Here is a 21,537-nt window from a genome sequence, read left to right on the forward strand (position 1 = left end):
AACATTATTTTATTATTTTAAGAGTATTATTAATGAAATATTGACATGTTAGAATTTAGACTTTTAAATCATAAAAGAGTAGTTAGGATTTAAAGAAATCTACTGGTAGAGTACTCTAGGAAATCTAAAGGATTTGAATCCCTCTCGAAACACGGAAAATGATACTCCATTTTTTTTTTTTGGTAAAATAAAATGGGGGGATTTATGGTTATATTACACCCCCGGACAGGGTGCCACTAGGATTAACTAACGTGTGGGAGGGTCAACTCCCACCTAGGATGCCCACCAATGAAAACCTAGTAACGGGACTCCAACTTAGGTGTAGTGCACAAAACGCCCGAGCCTTACCCAGTCATTAGGTGTAACCAGATCCACTCATTAAATTCAGAGGTAATTTTTCGCTTAAAACATGTTTGGACTCTGTCACTGGTATTTCTATTTTATTCTAATATTTATATTAGTATTATTTACTAAAAAGAAAAATATCTGTCACAGCTTGTTTGGGAGTCAAAAGACTTAAGAGGTACGTCCCAGAGAGGTAACTAATGCGTGACTGACACGTACGAGAGTACGCGGTTTGCTGAAGAGTCTCCGGGACCTACCGAAGAATTAGAAACAAAAGCAAATGCAATGCAATGCTTTGTTTTGTTCTCGGAACCTTCTTACCTTTGACGATTTCTCACCTGTCTCTTTCTTTTTTTGTTTGTTTCAAATCAAATCCTTCAAACGTTTGATTATTAAAGAAAAAAAAAATCCAAATCCTAAGGTTTTAAATCAAAATCAACCCCACTCTCTCTCTCTCCGTGAAATCAATTTCGAGGGACAGTCCAGATCCAATGGCTTCTGCTGCTCAGGACTTGAACAAGAACGATAATCACGAGGAGTCTAGCCCTCTCTTGGCTAAGCAAGAACAACAAGAAGATGAAAAGAAAACCACCAAGCTAGTTGAGACTAATAAGTCTGATAAGGTTGAGACTAAAAAGTCTGATAAGGTTGAGACTGATGCGAAAGCTCCGGCCCCGGCAGTCGGATTTGTCGGCGGGTACGCTTGGACCGCCGATGGGCTTCCGTTAAGGCACGGCGGCAGCGTCGTTGGCGAGCCCATGGGCCGTTCTCAATGGAACTCCAGCCTCTGCTGTTGCCTCGGTCGCAACGACGAGTTCTGTAGCAGCGATCTTGAAGTTTGTAAGTCTCTCTTTCTTAATTTTAACAAATACCCGTTATGTCTTTCATACTTGCAAAATTTTCATGTTCATTGCGGATCAATAACTATCTCTTTTATAAAATGTTTGAATTTATGGATGGAATATGTAATTCAACGGACAAATATTATGCATTTTGAAGCTAAAATATTGGCAAATTATAATTTAAAAACAAATTTATAATGCTTTCTTTTTTAATGCAATCGGATTTGAATCAGTGTTGTGGAGTCAACGATCGTAATTTTTGCTTGGACAGTTTTTTTTTTTTTTTTTGTTATAATCCTTTCTTCTTTTATATGTTATAAGTATAAGAAATCAAGCTCGGACTTCGGATTGTATCTTTTGTCTTTGTGTTTGATTCTTTAGGAAATCCCATGTTATATTTTTGAAAAGAACATGAAGAATTGGACATTCCTGGATTAATTGTAGGGATAAATGAGAAAGCTTGCAATCCTGTTAATAATACATTACATGAGTTGATCTTGATTGTTGTTTGACAAAATTCTGAACCTGGTACTATGTTGCAATTTAATCTTTCGATGCTTTGGGAATGTCAACAGTTTTGGATTATGAGATTTTCTTTGTAAATTGATATGTTTTTCAACTGCCATTTTTTTGAACAATTATTCTTTTCCTTTCTTTCTTTAACGATATGATGTTGGGGTAGGTGTTCTTGGAAGTTTTGCTCCTTGCGTGCTGTATGGAAGCAATGCCGAGAGACTTGGATCTAATCCTGGGACTTTTGCTAATCACTGCTCAACCTACACTGCTCTATATTTGATTGGAAAAATTGTTTTTGGTTGGAACTGCCTTGCGCCGTGTTTTTCATATAATAGCCGTACTGCTATTCGTCGGAGGTTCAATCTTGAGGCAAGTTTCTCTCTCTCTCTCTCTAAAAACAAAAAATAAAATCCCTGATATGAGCAGTGGCAGTCTTGGTCTGCCTTTGAGGTGAGCAATGACAGTTATTGTATATTCTTATGAGATGCATGGTATCAATCGTTGTCTCTCGTTTGAGTTTTCTATCTTTCTTAAAGTTCTGATAAATATCACTTATTTCTATGAAAATGGTATCAATGTGTCATTGGGGGAAAAAAAAAAAATTCAATTCCAATCGGTAAATTTAAATCAGTTTCAATACAAACCTAGTTATGTAAGCTGAAATTATAACAATTTAGACTTGCTTCTGGTTCTTAATATCATTTTGTAGTTTGCTATTAATGATTTCAGAATTGTTTTAGCAACATATGGTTTCTGAATTTTCAAAAGGCTATTATTTTAGGTAGTCATATGTTTAATAGATGGAAAGTAATATCAAAAGGTGTCCTTTTAATTATGTAATGTTGGTTACTTATATATATATATATATATATTTTTTTTTTTTTTTGATAAGTGTAATATTGGTTACTTATCATTAGACTTAAATCATCTCAACTTAAACCTGGTTGTGTAAGCTGAAATTATTAATGATTCAGAGATGCAGATAGTTCTATATATCATTTATAGTTTGCTATTAGGGAATTCAGAATTCATTTAGCAGGTTATGGTTACTGAATTCGTTAAGTCATTAATGAAGCAATTCTTTTTGAAAAATTTCCAGCACATTTTTTGGGGGGATTATGATGTTTTCTAAAATTTGGGTTAGTCCATTGCATTTTATGTTGGAGTTGGGATTAATACTCTCTTTGTATATGGTTTTTATAGAGTATATGTCTTGTCATTGACACATTTTTTAGCATATTAGGATGTAAGCAACTGCCTTCATTGGTATTTTCTTGTGGTGATCATGGTCTTGTGCTACACAGATTTGGGTGTTACATATATTCTGATTATTTTCTATATTTGATCTACATCAACTTGCGTGGGCTGTCTTACAGAACCTATTTAGATAAATACTCTGTTTTTCCATCAAATATATACACACACGCGCGTGCACAGAATCATTGGATATCAATGTATTTTTTCATAGCTAGGTAAATATCTCTCTGAATGTTCTTGGATCAAAGGTGCTACATAGCTTGGTTGGTAAAAGAAAACAATAAAATCAACATTGATAATGTTAATAAATTTGATGGACAATGCCTCTCAGTCATGTTCTTTCATGCACTTCAATAAAAGTTAGTTTGTGTACAATTCTCAACATTTTTATCCTTGGGCTTTGTAGTTTTGCTTCTCCTTATTTTACGTAAGCTATTTGAATTATAATTGTATTCTCATTGATAAAACAATAACAATAAGAATTATAAAGGAGAGCCCAAGTTGGAGTTTTTCTTGATTTGTGCACGGTTTGATTGATCTCATGTGTGCGGTCTTGAAAATTGTAACTCCCTTCTAGATTTCACATATTCTCTCAAATTTTGTGCATAATTCTTTTAGGTAATGGTGTGCTCATCATCATGAGCATTAATAATCTATTTTATTAATAAATTATTGTTACTTGTATATATATGAAGGAGAGCTTTTGATTCATGTATTCATTTTAAATGATAAACAGGGCAGCTGTGAGGCGTTTCATGGTACATGTGGGTGCTGCGGAAGCTTTGTAGAGGATGAGGTGCAGCGTGAACAATGTGAGTCTGCATGTGACTTTGTGACTCATGTCTTCTGCCACCAATGTTCTCTTTGTCAGGAAGGTCGTGAGATCCGTCGTAGGATGCCTCATCCTGCGTTCAATGCTCAACCATTCTTGGTTATGATTCCTCCAGTGGAGCAGGCCATGGGCCGTGGGGCCTGAGAGCTTCCTGTCTCAGCGTGAAGGAGTTTTACTATCTATATGTAGCATCAGTGCAATATGATAACATGGAACTCTTTAAACTGCATTTGCATTATCTCAGCCACTTAGGCTTCTCTGCTTTGTTTTGTCGAACACCCATAAATAAGATACAAAGAGAATGTGCACTTAACCTATATATTATGTTTATAATACATGATGTTTGTAGATGTCTATTGTTTTCATTACATCGTGATGACATAATTCTAGATACCAAAAGGCTTTCTTGCGTTTTGTTGTAATTTAGTTTGTAAAGTGGATAGAATAAGTGCAAATTCTTGCCTTACGAAACTGGTTAAATGATAGGTGCTGGATAATTTGTTGCTTGAGGAGTTCAGGTTCTGCTTGATAAGTTGCTTCTTGAGGAGTTCGGTAGCTGTAGAATTTGAATTCTTTCAGCTGAAAAATTCTTCAAAATTATACAATTTTGATCCTACTTCTATACACACACACACACACACAATAACATTATCTTTAATTTTAAAAGAATGGTTACAACTTCACTCAAACATGGTTGTAATTAATGGTTACAACTTCACTCAATTTCTTTCCATTAGATGAGAATTTTGATAAATCTATTATTATATTACATTTTCTTATTATATCATGCATGTTTGCAAAATTTCCAGAGAATAAAATTTAATAACTATGTTATCAATTAAATATTTATATAAAAAATAAATTTATGGATTGAATAGTAAATAACATTTAATTAGTTTGGTGGTAATTTTCTCCTGTCATGTTATTTTCTAATTTATATATATAGTGTAAGAACTGAAATTGGATTGGTCCCAAAAATGGATTGGGCTCAAACTCCGGTGGCCTAAACAAAAATTTGTAGAGCGTGGATAGAAGAATTAGATCTATCCTAGAAGAAAAACGATTAGATTTAACGGTTCAAGACTGTTAGATACAAGTAAGATTAGAAAATCTATCCTCGGAAAATAGCTAATAGTTTATATCATATGGATTTGTTGAATAATAAAATTGTACAAGAGTTCCAGTCCTGATATTTGATTTTTTCCCCCTCTCCCTTTAGTATGTCTTTCTATGTTATATATCCCAGCCTTGGTGTCGTCCCTACCACACACGTGTATGTTAGATTCGGGGAACTTGTTTCTGTCCCATCTAGCACTTCCCAGAACCATCAACTAGTAGCTGTAAGGCTGCTTGATCACTGTTCAGGTGTCACTTCCACATTAATGCGGCCAGAGAATTAGTTGGGAGTCATTTAATGCGGAGGTAGCAGCTTTTTGAAGATATTTGTTATCCTTTTCCTTTTTTATCCCTTGGCCGACGTCTAACCCTTAGTGATGATGTAACTCCGAAGCAAGTCCGTGATGATATGGCACTCAGATCGATCTCGGACACATGTTGCCGAGAGGGCTTTTGTCCTCGGATGATTATTGGGCCTATCTCATATTGTCTCTACTTCTCTCTTCATTCTATTCTCCTCATAATCTTATTTGGACCTCCTCGGATGGTCTAACGTCCTCGGATCGGGCCATAGGCCCAGTTGATACTGCCTTAACAATACTTTCTAATTAACTGGCCCTCACATATAGCAATAAATTAACTCATATATTTTGACCATTTATGCTTAAGGATGTTTTTTTTTTTTGGCTATTTATATTGCAACATTTTTATTTTGACCCTTTATGTAGGATTCTTTTTTCACATCGGTCATGTTGTTAATTTTTGTTAGAAATCTTCTGACGCCTAACATTATATGAGTGAACGCCACCATACATTTAACTACTGGATTACTAACAAAATGAACAATAAACATTTAAATCTTTATTGTTCATCTTTTCAAAAAAATAAAATAAAATCTTTATTGTTCATAGTGATGACATAATTCTTCATACCGAAAGGCTTTTGGCTATAAGAGAAGCCCATGATTTGTCCACCTCCGGGAATCCCAAATTGGACACTTGCTGTCTTCTGTCTTTTTTTCATGCCCAGTGCCAACGTCGGCAAATTCAAGCTTTCTTGCTTTGTCCCAGTCTTTGTTTGCTCAGCTATCATTCCTTTTTTCCTATTTTTTATTTGGATTTTACTAACGTGTGTTTTTGGGGGTTAGGGCATACATTAGTAAACTATTTTAAGAATTTTTTTTATAAAAAAAATGAAAAAATGATTAACTTTTTTGTCGGTTTTTTCAATTTTTCATAAAAAGTTCATAAAATAAACAATTAATGTGTGCCTTAAAGGCATATTAGACCATTTTTCTTTTTTACTTCGAGTTGGAGCTAAATGTTTTACATAATTGGTATGTTTAAGATTATTATTATTGTGGGGGGTTTCACTCATAATAAAACAACTACAATCACACAATTCTCTATCTATCTATAACCACAAATTTCTCTATAAAAAGAGGGAAGACCAGTTGGTTTTGGGTTCTCTTTTGTGGTCTCTCTCTCTAAGAAAAGCAATTGACTTGACTTGAGCTTCAGAGTGCTTCCAGAACCGACCAATACTCAATAGACTCCAGTATTGGACCAGCTTTAAAACCAAACTCAACACATGTAGTTCATGATGTTATTACCAAATCGTCCTCCCTTAGCTCCCTAGAGTTCCACCACTTATAATAATAATAATTATTATTATTATTTTTTAATTTGAAGAAATCTTATGCGTGTGTGGGATTGATTTAAGATTGTAGGATTGTGTGAAACGATTCTTCTTTAGCAATAATTTTGAAGCAAATTCAAGTCGTTTGGGGAAAGTAGAATCTGGTGTATTTCTTCCTTTCTATTTATAAAATTTTTTTTCCTTTAGTTTTTTGTTTGAATAAAGTAGAATCTTGTTTTCTCTTTAGTTAGCTCAAGTTTGATTTTGCTTTAAAATTTGATTTTTTCCTTTTTTTCCCTGTCTTACTCTATGGATACTCTAATAATTTTGTCAATACTTTTCAAACACAAATGATTTGAAATTTGTTAATCGAACAAATTATTGCGTATAATTGAATGAAGAATGTGATGGTTACGAATGGTTTCATAAATTTGTATTTGGATTTTGTGAAAACACGGTCCCTTGGACTTGCCTTTTGATGAGAAAAAAAGAATTTGCAATGAGCATAACTTTTGCATAATTATTGTCCTTTGAAAGTCCTTTATATATGGTGAAACTCCCAAATGCCTATTTGAAAATCATCTTTAGACTATGGGATTTTGTAAAAACATGGTCCCTTGGACTTGCCTTTTGATGAGAAAAAAGAATTTGCAATGAACATAACTTTTGCACAATTATTGTCCTTTGAAAGTCCTTTATAGACTATGGTGAAACTCACAAATGCGTATTTGAAAATCATCATCATCATCATCATCATCTTCTTCTTCTTCTTCTTTTTATTTATTTATTTTATTTTATTATTATGTTGATGATGAGAAAAATCATCTTTAGACTATGTTGGTGGGCATTAGTTCATGCATAATTGAATCTTTTTTTTTTTTTTTTTTTTTTTTTTTTTTTTTTAATTCAGGTATATGACATAATTTGAATTATGCTGACCTTGTGCGATAGATTATTTTATCCATGATAAAATCTTGACATGTTTTGTAATTAATACTTTTCAATAAATTACATGTATCTTGATAAAAATTGTAGTGGGTAAAAATATGATTGTGTTGACTTTCCTACAATAAATTTCTTATTTGAAAAAGGCTCTGTTGAAACTAAGTACATGTTGAGTCATTGGGAGGGTGTCCTCGATAGAAGTTACCTAAAAAGGTTAGAGTGTGTACCTAATAGGATCAAAGAGTGTAGAATTTGGAGTGTCAAAGGGAGTCCTTGGCCTAATGCACCTCAGCCAAGTCAGAGGGAGTACTTGAGAGTGTCTGAGAAAGTGCTTCGGGAAGTCTCTTTGGTCAAAGGGAGTCCTTTCCCTAATGTACCTCAGCCAAGTCAAAGGGAGTACCTGGAAGTGTTTAAGAGAGTGTTCCGGAAAGTCTCCCTCAAAGGGTTAGAGCTTTAAGAGAATTAAAAAGGAGGAGAAAGTGAGAGAGTGATGGTGGAGAACATCCTATTTTCCAAATGGTCTTTCCTCCTTTTATAGAGAACCATATGGTTGTAGATGCTCAAGGAAATGTGTGGGCTTAATGTAGAGAACATGTGTCACCATGCATGGCTCTTTGGTATTATATGTGTCTAATTTTAATTGTTTGCATTCACTATAGTCATATATGGGAATTATTTTGAAAACAATTGGACCCAATGAAATTAATGACACGCAATTCATGAAAATCAAGTATTTCTTCAATCAATTTAATGCACACTTTAAATGGATTATGATACTTATCTTGGTAAAGATCCAAAAATGTATTTTAGGAATAATTTTTCAAGGAAGTTGCGTCATATTTTTTTTAATGGAATTTCAGTATATTTCCCAAAGAAAATTACGTAACTATTGACTTTTCATGGAATAAATTGTAAGTCGGGTAGCTTTCTCAATTTCGCGATATTTTATTTAATTCAAGTCTGATTTTTGTTCATGAATAGTTAAAATGAGGACAATTTCATGCTCTTGTAAAATAGAATAATTCTTACTCGATTAGGCGGTCATATATTTAGTTAAAGAGAGATGCTACGTCTACAATATTTTTACAACAAATCACAGGTGATTAGTTGTTATTGGTTCAAATTTGAAACTAATACTAAGATTACTTTTTTGCCTTAACAATAATAACCAGTAACAACCTGCCACTTAGGATTTGCTGTAAAAATATTGTAAACATATCATTTCTCTTAGTTAAAACTCAATTTTGTTGTCTCTTTTATAAAACGGCATTATTATGACACAATTGCAAAAAATATTTTAAGAAAAATTAAGAATGGTCAAAATAGAGTGATGAAACCTGCCCTTTTTGGTCTAATGCCTAATTGAAGGACGCCCAATTTGAAAAACAAGCTCACACAGAGAAAATTGGGCTTGATTTGGATGAGTTACCTCAATTGCGGTCTCCAGGTCATTGTGAGAGTGAATTTGGGCGTTGGGGTGTTTATTCTTGTTCCTGTCCTCCTTTCTCTGATTCTCTCACCATCTACTTTAACATTATCGTCATACTTAAATTAACTTTATCCTTAAGTTATGATTTATACTTTATCTTAATAAAGTTAGATTTAGGATAAGATAAGGTTCGGATTTATTAAAGTTGTTTAAAATTAGTTTGGATATAGTTCGCTTCTGAGGTTGTTTTCCAATTGGGTAGCTCATATATAAGTATAACGGTAGATGCAATGAGTAAACTCATCATATATTTACACCATGTTTGTGTGATTGCAAAGTGTATAAACTTAATCATTAACAGGCTAAACCAACCACTTAATTATAAAAACGAACAACGTGCCTTACCAAGGCACAAAAATCTTACACAAAAATTGCACGACAGTCTCGTGGCAGTACATGCTAAGCCCTGCTCACTTGCCTCAGTTGCTTGCATGCACCTGATACAATGTCTGAACTGCTCACAAGCTGAACAGCCTGAACCTTATATGGGCCATACCTGGGGGCTAGGTTGGAAAGCAGTAGGGTATGAAGACTTAGTAACAGTGTAAAACCAACCTTAAAACATGTTTAATCATTTTGACTGTCATGTTTAGCAATAGCTATTTGGTTGTTTCCGGTCCCTCGGGTTGAAGTTCAACGATGAGGGCTACTTCACATGGTCATGGAAGCAACCAAATTAGATATGGCAGATAACCCCCTTTCATACCCTCAGAATCAAACAGAAAAGACAAGTGAATGAGAGGAAAATGAGCAATGGCAAACTCCAACTAGTAAACAAAGAAGGCATTCTAAATTCTTAAGTCTACCCAAAGGGTTAATTCTAATTAGAAACTTATAAATATCCAACAAGTATTATGGGGGAAGAATGAAAGTAACTAGCACACACTCTCAACACCAAAGGAAAATTTCTGAACAAAAGAGTTCAACATTGAGATTTGAGAGGAACAAGAGAAGGCACGTCTTAAGTTTCTACTCTCCAGGTGCAGAGACACCTTGCTTCAGTTTCTCCTTCTTCATCTTCTTCTTGGAGACTGGCTTCTTTTTCCTTGGAGGAAGGGTTTTTTGTGCATACAGGTAAAGTACATAATTTCCAACCAGGAATGTCAACAACAGCCCGCCAACAATAAGCAGAACTATCAATCCTGGGTTTAACCCTTTGGCTTCGGCATCCTTGACACATCAGAAAGCAAACTAAAATAAGAATCTGAGAGAGGACATGACCACCACACAACAATTATGCAATCCAGCATATGTAAGAAAAACATCAAATTAGTACATTATTCTCTAAGGAAATAATGCTTGCATATTTTGCTAATAAAGTTAATTTGAACACATACACAAATGGCCAGTCTTTAAGATTAATTCCAGTTCTATTCTTACTTCTGATCAGAGATTCTGGTGCATAACCTACCACTTAATTATATCTAAAACACTATTGAAGGGTAGACAGACATCATCGGCAAGTGAACATTTTTGATATAAAGCTAAATGTCAAATTGATTACTAAACAATAGGTGAGCATCTTCATGTATACTGGAATTTCTCAATGAATAAATTACCATGCAAGATTAATTGTAAAGGGAAAAAAACAGAGAAATGAACAGAAGTATTATGCAGTTTTCCAAAGGTTCAGATCAACTGGAGTCTGCAGTTGAACTTATATGAACAGTACATGAATATATGACTTCCATTTTTCATTGAATAAGTAAGCGAAAAAGACCAAATGCAATTCATTCAAATGTTAGCATATATGGAGGATCATTTGGCTTGAGATCTTTTTATTTTAAATGGCATTCATAAAATATGAAAGAAAAAATAATTCTATTGATAAAATTCATGTGTGCGTTTAAACCTAAGGCCAAAATCCAAATTACACCCTTTGAATTTGGGGGAAATGTCATTTTTGTTCTTAAGGTTTAATTTCTGTCATTTTGGTCCTTAAACTTTAACATTTCTGTCAAATAGGTCCTTTCATCCATTGTTGTCTATAAAATTTCTGTTAAGTAGAGTAAAACATCTAAGGGACAGGGCAGACTAGGATCAAGGGCACCCTGTCCATTCCTCAGGGTGGGCCACCTTGTGGGTTGGAAGCAAGGCAGGTCGGGGGCAGGACGAATTGGAGGTATTATCCTATCCCTAATGAGGTGCTTTCCACATTAACGTGGTAGAGTTGAATGAGTAAAGGAAGTAGTAGTCGTGAGAGTACCATGAAAGTGAGAAAGCAAGTATTTTAGGGAATAGTTTATAGAATATGTAAAAAAAAGAAAAAAAAAATTATAGATAATCTATGTGTAGAAATATTGAATTATATTATACATATAGAAAATTTAATAATTTTAATTATATATTTAATAAAAACATATGGTTTGCAGGGCGGGGACTTGTCACCTTTTTGGGGTGGGGAAAGCCCGGAATAGAGAATTTTTGTCATCCCTAAAAAAGTCGTCATATCACATATGTTTTTTCTTCTAAAGATAATTACAATATGCTGCTAATTCTACAGCTCAAACCTTCCCCCCCCCCCCCCCCCCCCCCCCCCCTAGATCCCTAAGCACATTGTGCATGGGGGAGGTGCTAATTATGCTGTTTAAAGCAGTTGTCATATCACACATGAAAATACTTTAGAGACCAAAATGACGATTCAAGAATCAACTTGACAGGAATGCCTTTTCTTTTTAAGGACCAAAATGAAAAAAACAAAACATTAGGGACCAAACGACAATCCAATCTAATTTGTATTTGATTAATATATGGATTTGAAATGATTAGGCGTAATATATTATTTCAAAATTCATAACATGAACTAAAATCCTAAAACCTAAAATCTGTCATAGTTACTAAAATTCATATCAATCAATTTATACAAAAAACGGTTCTTCAAACCCCTTGATTTTAAATCCCCAAAGCCAAATGCAAACCTTGTTGAATTTGAATAAGAATTTTGGCCAAAATAAAAAATCACAACTTCATTGAATAATATAAACAAAACGAAAAAAAGAGCACAATAATCCGAAAATTTCGATTCACTGAAAACTAATTCTTTACCCATGTTTGTTTATACACAAAAAAAAAAAAAAAAAAAAAAAAAAAATACAGAATTTCAATTTCCTGAACTCCATTGAACATGCATGGCAAACAAAAGCAAATTCCGATATCAATATCAATTATCTAAAATTATACACTGGCAGATCTTTGAATTAGAGACATAAAGATACAAAATTTAATATTTTTTTGACAGATCTCGTAAAAAAATAAAAAATTTAGAGTGAAAAATTTGCGTACCATGCGATCGAAGGAAGGAGGGACCTTGCCGTCGAACTCGAACGATTCGTCCATGGCTGTGACTCAGTGGTAGAGAGAGATCAGCTCTGCGATGAGCACCTGGGAGAGAGTTTAACTGAACAGAAATTGAGATCTTAGGGATTGCAAAATTGGACTCAGCTGCAGAAGGGTCAAAAAGAAACGGTCGTGTATTGATTTTATAGGCAGTGAGTTTTGAGGAAAATAAAATATTTTTTAAATTTGCCCTTGGTTTTTCATGTATTTCGGTGCTTGCCTTATTAGACTTGGTGTAATTTCTAGAGTAAAGCACATCAAAAAATTTGACCATTTTTGAGAGTTTGGTAAGGTTTTTATTAGTTCTTCTTCTTCTTCTTATTATTATTATTATTATATGATATCAATTTTTTATTTTATGGATGACAATTTGCTATATACATCAATTTTTTTTTTTTTTGTGTCCCTAAATTTTCTCAATTTCTTTGTGCCATTTTCAGAGACGAGTTATTATTAAATAAGTCTTCTTCTTTAATAACTTTGTCATTGTTTCAATGTGTCAGATTGTAATTGGATGATTATCATTTTCACATTGATTATTTATTTTTTTCTATAATTTATAGTCTTGTGTAGTAAAAAAGGTGATGGTCCAATAAATTTTTTTTCCCTTTAGGCTCGGGAGTTGGGCCATTATTGGATTTTGAAAACGGGCCAGCGAATTTTCTCTAAAAACTGTTGCTAGAAGCAGAAACATTATTATCGGCCGAAAAAGTCCAGGACCACAAAAACTCAAATAGGCCCATTCCTCTATGAGTTTTTCTTCGCACCCTATTAAGAAGTGTCCTGCTGTTTATCAAAATAATAATAATAATAATAATAAGTGTCCTGCTTAGCAAAATAGTAATATTAAGAAGTGTCGTGAAAGTTAAAAAAAGTAAATATTGGGGTTAGTGGGTTACACTTAAAAAGACATTCAATTATTAATCGCCATGAACATTTTTGAAAAAAGAAAAGTATCTTTTATCATAATTCATTGCTACATATACATACAAATCATTGTAGTTGGGTGTTTTTCTGGATAATGGTACATAATTTGACTTTATTTAAAATATAATATATATATATATATATATATGTATGAAAACATCGTTTAAGTAAAATATTAAATACAATTTAACTTGTCAAGATTATTGAAACCTAATTAAAACTTTCGATGTTTTTAATAGAGACGCTCAGGATCAAATCTTCCTCCCCTAATTTGTTTTTGGTAGCTGACAGAGCATTTCATTTACATCAAAATTAAGTACATAGGTCTCTACTCTCTATCCAGAGCAACTAGCACAGCCTCTGAGAGTGAACGGGAAAACAAAGCACCAACAAAATCCTTATTATTGGCTGCCCATTTAACCAGGGCATGCGCTACACTATTCTTAGATTTGCACACCCACGCGAATTTGCAAAATGCAAACTGACTATTTAATTATTTAACATCTTCTAAAATAACTCTTAACTGCTGTCATCAGCTGTATTTGACAAAGCATCCATACAAACCATAGAAGATAACTCTCAAATTATCCAAAAAAAACAATTTAACTTGTCTTAGGCACTCTTAAGAAAAGCAAATAAATATACAATTTTTTTTAATAACTTGTTCATGTGTCTTGCCTTCATCAAATATATAAATGATTATGAATTTGTGGGTTTGTAAATTTATTACTCTGATTAATTGGATAACCTGGCAATCTTGTCTTAATAGTATTTCTCCTCTCATATCTGGATGATGTGCATGATTCGATGTATGATTAATGGATTCCTCTATTGATTGTTAAAAATGGGAACATTTTGAAAAAGCTTGATCTACCAAAGTTTAAAGGCATGCTTTATAACCACCGTGCACCCTTAATGTGATGACCACTTCACAAGAAAAAGTTTTTGTGGGGTAGGGAGAGGAGGGACAAGGCTTGGAGTTCAAGTTTCCAAGAGAGAACACGGAGTATTGGATTTGGTAGAGGAGTTTTCACAATTGCAACATCTCATCTCGTCCAGTACAAAATATAAACATCACTTGGCCGTAAAATAAAAACTAAATTATTTTGTTAAGAGTCTTGTAGTTTATTGGTATTAGTTGTTCTTTTTTATGAGAATGACCACGATTCAAATCATTCTTTCCTATTGTTGTAACTTGTAACTATTAAATTAGAATGAAAAGCCAGGTGCTATAAACGAAAATTTATTGCTCAAGATTAGGCTGTTTACATCCGACACACTGGGCCACATAATAGCTAAGAATAGATCTTATACACAAGATAAACCATAATTTCAACTAAAAAATAGTGAGTTTAATAAAATCCTTCTTAATAGGCCCAAATTATTGGTTTAAGACGTTCAAACTTCAAATAGTCCAGTTTAAAACTAGGTAGGTAGGGTCGAGTGTCGAAAAAGAGTAATTTTAGACCCAATAATTTTAATTAAAATAAAATTGCTATTTCGAGAGGAATTTGAACCTTAACACCTTTACAAACAACATGAGATGCCGAATGTGTTAATATGCTATTGGATTTCACAACATTTGAGTTGGCGATTTTTTAATTGTTCTTATTTCTCATTACTTACATAATTTTTTTTAATCTACAGTTAACAATTATTCACCTTAATAGCTGTGAAATATTTTTTTAAAATTTTTTATAACCCTAGATTTATTGATTTAAAAAAAAAAAAGGCTATCCGTTGTTGGATGTCTTGAAGCATTTTTTTTTTAACTGCAATGAATATATTAACAGAAATATTTTTTTACTAGAAAATTAAAGTCATTTAATTGACTAAAATCCTAAAACTATATAATTATATATATAAAATGACCAAACCATAAAATTATCTCCCATGTCTTATCCGACATCATATAAGTTGGCAATTAAATTCGCAGCCACCCATTTCACTGGCACCGTCCAAAACAAGCTTGCCATACGAGTATAAACCCATTATACTATCCAACAATATCATTGCATCCTTGTGTACCTAATCTGTTACCAACATGTAATTTAAAATTTTCGTAGCAGACAATTATTTTCGTAGCAGACAATTATTTTTTGTGGGTTAAATCAAGAGATTCAAGACAAGATTCTGGGGTTAAACGTGCTTATGCGTTGTATATATAGGTCAGGAACAGTCACGCTTCACTATGTCTAAGATTTTGGGCTCTCTGATTGGATATGGATAAAAATAATGCAAACTGATTAATCCAACTATAGCATTATCACATGATAAGAAATTTTTGGCAGTGTTCTATTAAAAGCCACAACCTCAACAAGAAAACTATTGTACATGAATGAGAGCTGAAAAGAATCTATCATTGTAGTTGGAATTCTTTATACAAATGCAGGTTACTCATATAAATTTTCGGGTCCCAACAGAATAGACAAAGAGGCACTAGTACTAATAGTCTACAACCATATAAGAAAATTTTGTCTGCACCCTTTAATTAATGCATTTGAAAGGCAAGAGGCAAAGTTAAAGTTATTCAATTCACCATCCTACTTTTAAGTAAAAAAGGTTAGATGTGTATAACACTAGAAGGTATTTGGTATCGAATGATAATATGTTAGCTATATTAAAATTTAATAAGTATGAGACATATCAGTAAAAAATAACTAACTTACTAACAATTGAAAGATATACTAGTTATTTTTGCATATATGTCTCTCGTTTATTGAATTTTGATACGGATAACGTGGTATCATTTAATATATATATATATATATATTTTTCGTATAACAGTGTACATAATAATTTCTATAACCAGTCACCTTTAGACAATGAATTAAAACATAGCAGAATTATAGGGCCATTCGATTTACTAGAAACCGACATAGTGTGCTGGATCTGGGCCATAAGACTAGGAAACTGGTAGCATAATGTGCATGGTGGTAATTTCAGTGTGAATTGTCCATTACTACATTGTTACATCATACGCCAAGTCGCCAACCAACCACGCTACTATGAACTTTCCATCTTTTTGCAGATATTGTGAAAATGAAAGTCTTTTTCGGTTCAAAAATGTCCAATGATTTGTTCTAAACGTCGGTCGAATTGGCTGATTGAGCTAGTTTGACATAGTTTTTGGCTGCTGTTCTCTAAGCTTTAGCTAAAACATTTAAGCTTAGACTTTATGCCAAGTCTTTTTCTACAAGGATAACCATTCAATTGCCTACTAGTTTTCCTTTCGAGAAAAGATGTTTTAAATTCGATTCTCTTTTTTTTTCCTGTCTTTAATTTTTCCCAAAAGAAACAAAATATATAAGTCAAGATTCTTGTGATTAGTGCTTGTTTAGGGTGCTCACTCCAATTAAGAATGATTGACACTTAAAAAAAAATATATATATATATATATATCATTAATGGGTACTATGATATAAGAGATAATAAAACGTCCTTGAAAAAAAGTGGGGGATTAAATAAGAAACCAAGATATGTTATTAAAGAAGAATTTGTGCACTCAATTTCATATTATTGTTACATTATCCGCACTAGCCACAATTATAAAAGACTTCTCAGAAAAGTGTCTGATAAATATGCACTCCTTTTGACACTATGCTTTACCAAATCCCTACTCAAACTCTAATGTCTACTTTTGACTAATGGATTCCTTGAGAAAGCAACCACTGCCCACCTCTCTCTCTCTCTCTCCACAAAGAAACCCATCCAAGGAAAGGAAGAAAATGACATCCACCATAACCAATTTTGTTTGCCTCTTTTTCTACCCCTCTTAATAGCCAGCCACTCTAATTGTATGATGGATTATACATATTATCACTCATAAACAAAATTGTACCTCCCCAAGCCCCCACTGAACTTTTTGCTTGCTTATACAGTGCATGTCATGGGTGTTATTAAATATACATAAACAAATGAATACTTATACTATACGAACCAATAAACAAACCCTTGAGGTTATGAACTTTGTGATCATACTAAATCAATACCATTGAAGTCGTTCTCTGATGAGGAGGTGGAGATGTTAATCATAGCATTACAGTCAGAGACACTGTCTTGCAAGCTCAACAAGAGGTGTGAAGTGCTAAAACTCATAGAGGGCTTTGCTCTTGGGACAATGGGAACTTCAGCTTCACCCACAAGCATTTGGACCACCCCTCTCATTGTGGGTCTAGCCAATGGGTCAGGATGAGAGCAAGCCAATCCGACCATTAGGACCCTCATCATTTCCCCCTCATCAAATTCATCCCCAAGTCTTGCATCAGCTGCAGATAACAACCTCCCTTCTCTATGTAAACTCCAAACCCATTCAACCAAGTTGCTACAAACCCCAACTTTACCAGCAGTAGAAACATCTTTCTCAATCGGTCTTCTTCCACTAGCCACTTCAAGAACCACAGCTCCATAGCTAAACACATCAGTTTTCTCTGTAGCTCTCCCAGTTAGCAAATACTCAGGAGCCAAATACCCCATTGTTCCAGCTGCCACTGTTGCATCAGGAGATTTATCATGCTCAATTTGCCTCGCCAATCCGAAATCCCCTAACCGGGCATTGAACCCCTCGTCCAGCATTATGTTACTGGTCTTTACATCTCTATGAATCACCTGATTTTCGCACTCTTGATGCAAATAAGCAAGAGCAGAGGCCACCCCAAATAAAATTTTTCGCCTATACGGCCACGGCAAAGGCGTTCTAGCTTCAAACAAAGCTTTATCAAGGCTCCCATTAGGCATTAAATCGTAGACTAACAAAATTTCACCCTTCTCATGGCACCAACCTTGAAGCCGAACAAGATTTCGATGCCTGAGAGTTCCAATTATAGACAATTCAGACAAAAATTCATTCTTCCCCTGACCATTATGACTACATCTCTTCACCGCAATAATGTCACCAGTCTCCGGCAGTATACCCTTGTAAACAGTCCCAAATGCACCATGACCAATAATTCTATTGGCATTAAAGCACTTAGTGGCTGACTTGATCTGTTTATAACTGAATTCCCTTGGCGTTTTGATAATGTCCGTAGCAAGCGAATCAGAATTCCTCACATGCTTGACCTTCTTAGAGTAAAACCAGATAAAAGCACCTGCAAATAGAGCTAAAACGAAAGCCCCAGCAGTGACCACTCCAGCCACAGCTCCTGGGCCTTGTTTACAGAGCTGGTTATGACAAGAAGAAGACTTACTGTTTTTTTGTGAAGTAGGAGTACTCGATTCTGAATTGGACCCAGATGGAGCTATTGAAGGCGGTGGTGACCTCACAGTAGCCGTTGTATTCATGGAACTAGTCGTTGGAGGTGGAGGTGACAAAGAAACTGATGAACCAGAAGTCGAATCAAACGAACAGCTAAAACTCCACCACTGAATACTGTGAATCTCTGTGCTCCCTTGAGTCGACCCTGAAAACCCAACGTACATTAAGTCATTCACGTACTGATCCAAGTCCAGACTGAACGACAATAGAGGCTCCTTCGGTTTCAGATTCGAGTACGAAACCGATATGTTGAACACTCCAGACGACCCGTCGTACTCGATCCACGCGTTAACCTCATAGCCACTCTTAAGATCGATATCCATGGCGTCCAAATCTGCGACCTGCGTCGAGACCATGCTGTTCAGATCCAACCCCACGTGGTTTCCATTAATGTCTTTGAACTCAACGTCCATAAGGGTATCGAACTCGACCGCCAGGCAGGGGCGGCCCAACATAATTTGGGGCCTAAGGCGAAAAATTTATATGGGGCCTTTAATATGTAAATATTAATTAAACAAAATTATTTAATACTAATCAAATTAAGGTTAATTTGATACATTAAATACATAAATAATACCAACTAGACTAATGTTAATTTCATATAGAGAATTGAATATCATAGTTGAATTATAAATATTAATAAAAAGAAATAAAAATATATTATGATTGAAAAAGATACTTTTTTTGGATATAAGACGATGCATAGTTAAATAAAGTTGTAATCTAATTTTTAATTTTATGTTTTGATTTTAAGAGAGAGAGAGAGATAAATATTATTTGGTGTATGGTTATGTAGGATATTAATTTACAAAAATCAAAGTCTCAAACTCTTAGGGGAGATTAATTTATAATTGATGATTTAACACATTTGCAACATCTTTTTGAAATATTTTAGGGTTTCAATTGAGTTAAGATTCTATTGGTCTCGTACTTTGAGGGTCTTAATAGAAATGAAAAAGAAAAATGCGCTAATTAAAAGCACTATAAAATGTTCAAAATATAATGTGATATTGTCTCTCATTGATAAACTTCATCAATTTAACTAATGAATGTTTATATCACGTTTTTTGTGATTAATAACATGGCAATTTGTAAGCCAATAGTAAAATTTGTATATCACTAATAAAAAAAATGTACAACATTTAGAAAATATATATGATTGTATAAAAATTTGGACTTTTAACTATAAAAAATGGGGCCTTTTTTTCCTAAGGAATTTTTTTTTTTTGGGTGGGGCCTTAGGCCTAGGCCTAACTTGCCTAGGCCTTGAGCCGGCCCTGCCGCCAGGAACCCAGACGGCGAACCCGTCGCGTTGACGAGCCCGAGGAACCCACCTGCATCGCCGACGGTATCGTCGTCCGGCGAGATTACAAAAGCGAGCCCGCCGCCGATCGAGGAGGGGTTCAAATTCGTGACGGAGAAGGTGAAGAAAGTAGAGAAGCTCGCCGGGACGTGCGTCCCAGGTTCCCGGAACTTCACCGGCGAGCTGTAGAGGACTTTGCCGGCGGCGGAGTTGGGAACGGGGAGGTCGCCAGTGAGCCTTACGCTCCCATTGTTCATGTGGGCATCGCCGAGGAGCTTTAGGTTGCTTATAGCTAAGGTCCCGAAGTCGAACTCAGTGGAGGCGTTGGTAATGGGAATGTTGAAATAGCAAAGCGAAAGTGTAATAAAGAGAAAAAAGACAATGCCTGAAAATTTGCAGGAAAGTCTCAACATTGCTCAGTTTTTTTTTTTTTTTTTTTTAGTGAATGGCCATTACACAGAGTTTAAGGGTCTTGCTTTGGCCTTAGTGGGGCTCAGATTAGTGGTGTTTGAGAGAGAGTTTGGAAGACACAAAGAAGATTGAATCACGAGCTTTGTATAGACACTGTAAGAGATAGAGAGTGAGAGAGAGAGAGAGAGAGATGGGAGTGGATTGGGTTCTTTGCCAAAAAACAGAACAAGCGGAGCTAAGAAACAAAGAATACACAATGAGAGAGAGAGAATCCTAAGGAGAGTTGAAAAAGACAGGTGGAGAGGAAGAGCGACACGTATTCTTTTCATAACGGTTATTTTTTTCGGTGATAAAAGAAACCTTTTTTTATTTCCTACCTTCAATTCACATATCCTTTTACGAATACACTACTACACGGGGACTTTTGCTTTGCTTGCACGTGGTTGCAATGTCACGTATACTTCACGCTCTTTTGGATTTTTTTTGCTTTACTTGGTACTGCTTGCTACCTACTGCCTAGTACCTTGGGTTGAATTGGCTCATGGTTTTAATCTTTTATTAGTCACAATAGAATAGAGTTTGAGACTTGAGAACTTCTCATTTTAGATAAATATATGGTTTTATAAGAGAAATCACATTTGTCAATCGATCTATAATAGAATACGAGGTAAGTTATGCACACCTAAATAAATTATCCATATCAGTCTATGTAAGTTTGTGTGAAATAAGATGCAAGCTATAGTAATTGTTTGATTCTCAAAAAAAAAAAAAAAAAAAAAAAAAAAACAGTTGTAGTAATTGTGTAAATATATAGGATTATTATTCACATGCAAATATATTTTTTAATACTTCTTTACTCATATATACAAAGATAGATTTATCTTAGAGTAATAAAAAATTGATAAAGAAATAATATTTGAATGAAATCTAGTGTATAATAGATAATATTATATAGGTGCTTTTGAGAAGTAGTTGTGTAAAACACAAAATGTAGGTTCTTATGCTAAAATAAACATCATTTTTTTTTTGCAAGAATTGATGTGAATGCTTCTAAGATTGTTAATAAAAATTGCACTTTATGGTAAACCCTATGGTTCAATAATTTATCAAAGGCTCTCTCTTGATCTAAGTACACAATATTTAACTACATCCATTGATGGATAACCATTTTAGAATGCAACCGAGATTTTTTCTTGATACATCATAATTAGGAGAACCAAAATGTTTTCATTAGAAACACCAAAAGTTATGTATATCATACAAATTAATTATACTAAAGTTAAAGTTTGAGAAAACTCAATTAAGAATTCTAGTTAAATGATT

At 34.2% G+C, this 21,537-nt stretch overlaps 3 protein-coding genes across 3 annotated transcripts; 1 reads left to right on the forward strand and 2 right to left on the reverse strand.

The window, feature by feature from the left end:
* Nucleotides 1-648: 648 nt before the first annotated feature.
* On the forward strand, nt 649-4,142 carry LOC126691794 (cell number regulator 8). The gene is made up of 3 exons (XM_050386956.1): nt 649-1,185; nt 1,870-2,072; nt 3,697-4,142. The coding sequence occupies exons 1-3, from the start codon at nt 837-839 to the stop codon at nt 3,934-3,936; spliced, it is 792 nt and encodes a 263-aa protein (XP_050242913.1). The 5' UTR covers nt 649-836; the 3' UTR covers nt 3,937-4,142.
* A 5,631-nt stretch (nt 4,143-9,773) lies between these two features.
* LOC126691795 (DNA-binding protein S1FA-like) lies at nt 9,774-12,499 on the reverse strand. The gene is made up of 2 exons (XM_050386957.1): nt 12,263-12,499; nt 9,774-10,150 (listed from the first exon to the last, which is right to left on the reverse strand). The coding sequence occupies exons 1-2, from the start codon at nt 12,314-12,316 to the stop codon at nt 9,950-9,952; spliced, it is 255 nt and encodes an 84-aa protein (XP_050242914.1). The 5' UTR covers nt 12,317-12,499; the 3' UTR covers nt 9,774-9,949.
* A 4,204-nt stretch (nt 12,500-16,703) lies between these two features.
* LOC126691796 (L-type lectin-domain containing receptor kinase VIII.1-like) lies at nt 16,704-20,487 on the reverse strand. Its single transcript, XM_050386958.1, has 2 exons — nt 19,788-20,487; nt 16,704-18,937 (listed from the first exon to the last, which is right to left on the reverse strand). The coding sequence occupies exons 1-2, from the start codon at nt 20,214-20,216 to the stop codon at nt 17,219-17,221; spliced, it is 2,148 nt and encodes a 715-aa protein (XP_050242915.1). The 5' UTR covers nt 20,217-20,487; the 3' UTR covers nt 16,704-17,218.
* Between the last annotated feature and the right edge of the window lie 1,050 nt (nt 20,488-21,537).

The sequence above is a fragment of the Quercus robur genome, chromosome 7 (assembly GCF_932294415.1).
Source record: "Quercus robur chromosome 7, dhQueRobu3.1, whole genome shotgun sequence".
Lineage (NCBI taxonomy): Eukaryota > Viridiplantae > Streptophyta > Magnoliopsida > Fagales > Fagaceae > Quercus > Quercus robur.

Bases quoted from the DNA above. Each gene is read 5' to 3' on its own strand.
- LOC126691795 (XM_050386957.1), bottom strand. From the start codon at position 12,316: ATGGACGAATCGTTCGAGTTCGACGGCAAGGTCCCTCCTTCCTTCGAT. The intron at 10,151-12,262 runs GTACGCAAATTT...TGATGTGTCAAG, and splicing joins CTCCTTCCTTCGATCGCATG to GATGCCGAAGCCAAAGGGTT.
- LOC126691796 (XM_050386958.1), bottom strand. From the start codon at position 20,216: ATGTTGAGACTTTCCTGCAAATTTTCAGGCATTGTCTTTTTTCTCTTT. The intron at 18,938-19,787 runs CTGGCGGCAGGG...GGCCGCCCCTGC, and splicing joins CGGGTTCGCCGTCTGGGTTC to CTGGCGGTCGAGTTCGATAC.
- LOC126691794 (XM_050386956.1), top strand. From the start codon at position 837: ATGGCTTCTGCTGCTCAGGACTTGAACAAGAACGATAATCACGAGGAG. The intron at 1,186-1,869 runs GTAAGTCTCTCT...ATGTTGGGGTAG, and splicing joins TAGCAGCGATCTTGAAGTTT to GTGTTCTTGGAAGTTTTGCT. The intron at 2,073-3,696 runs GCAAGTTTCTCT...AATGATAAACAG, and splicing joins GTCGGAGGTTCAATCTTGAG to GGCAGCTGTGAGGCGTTTCA.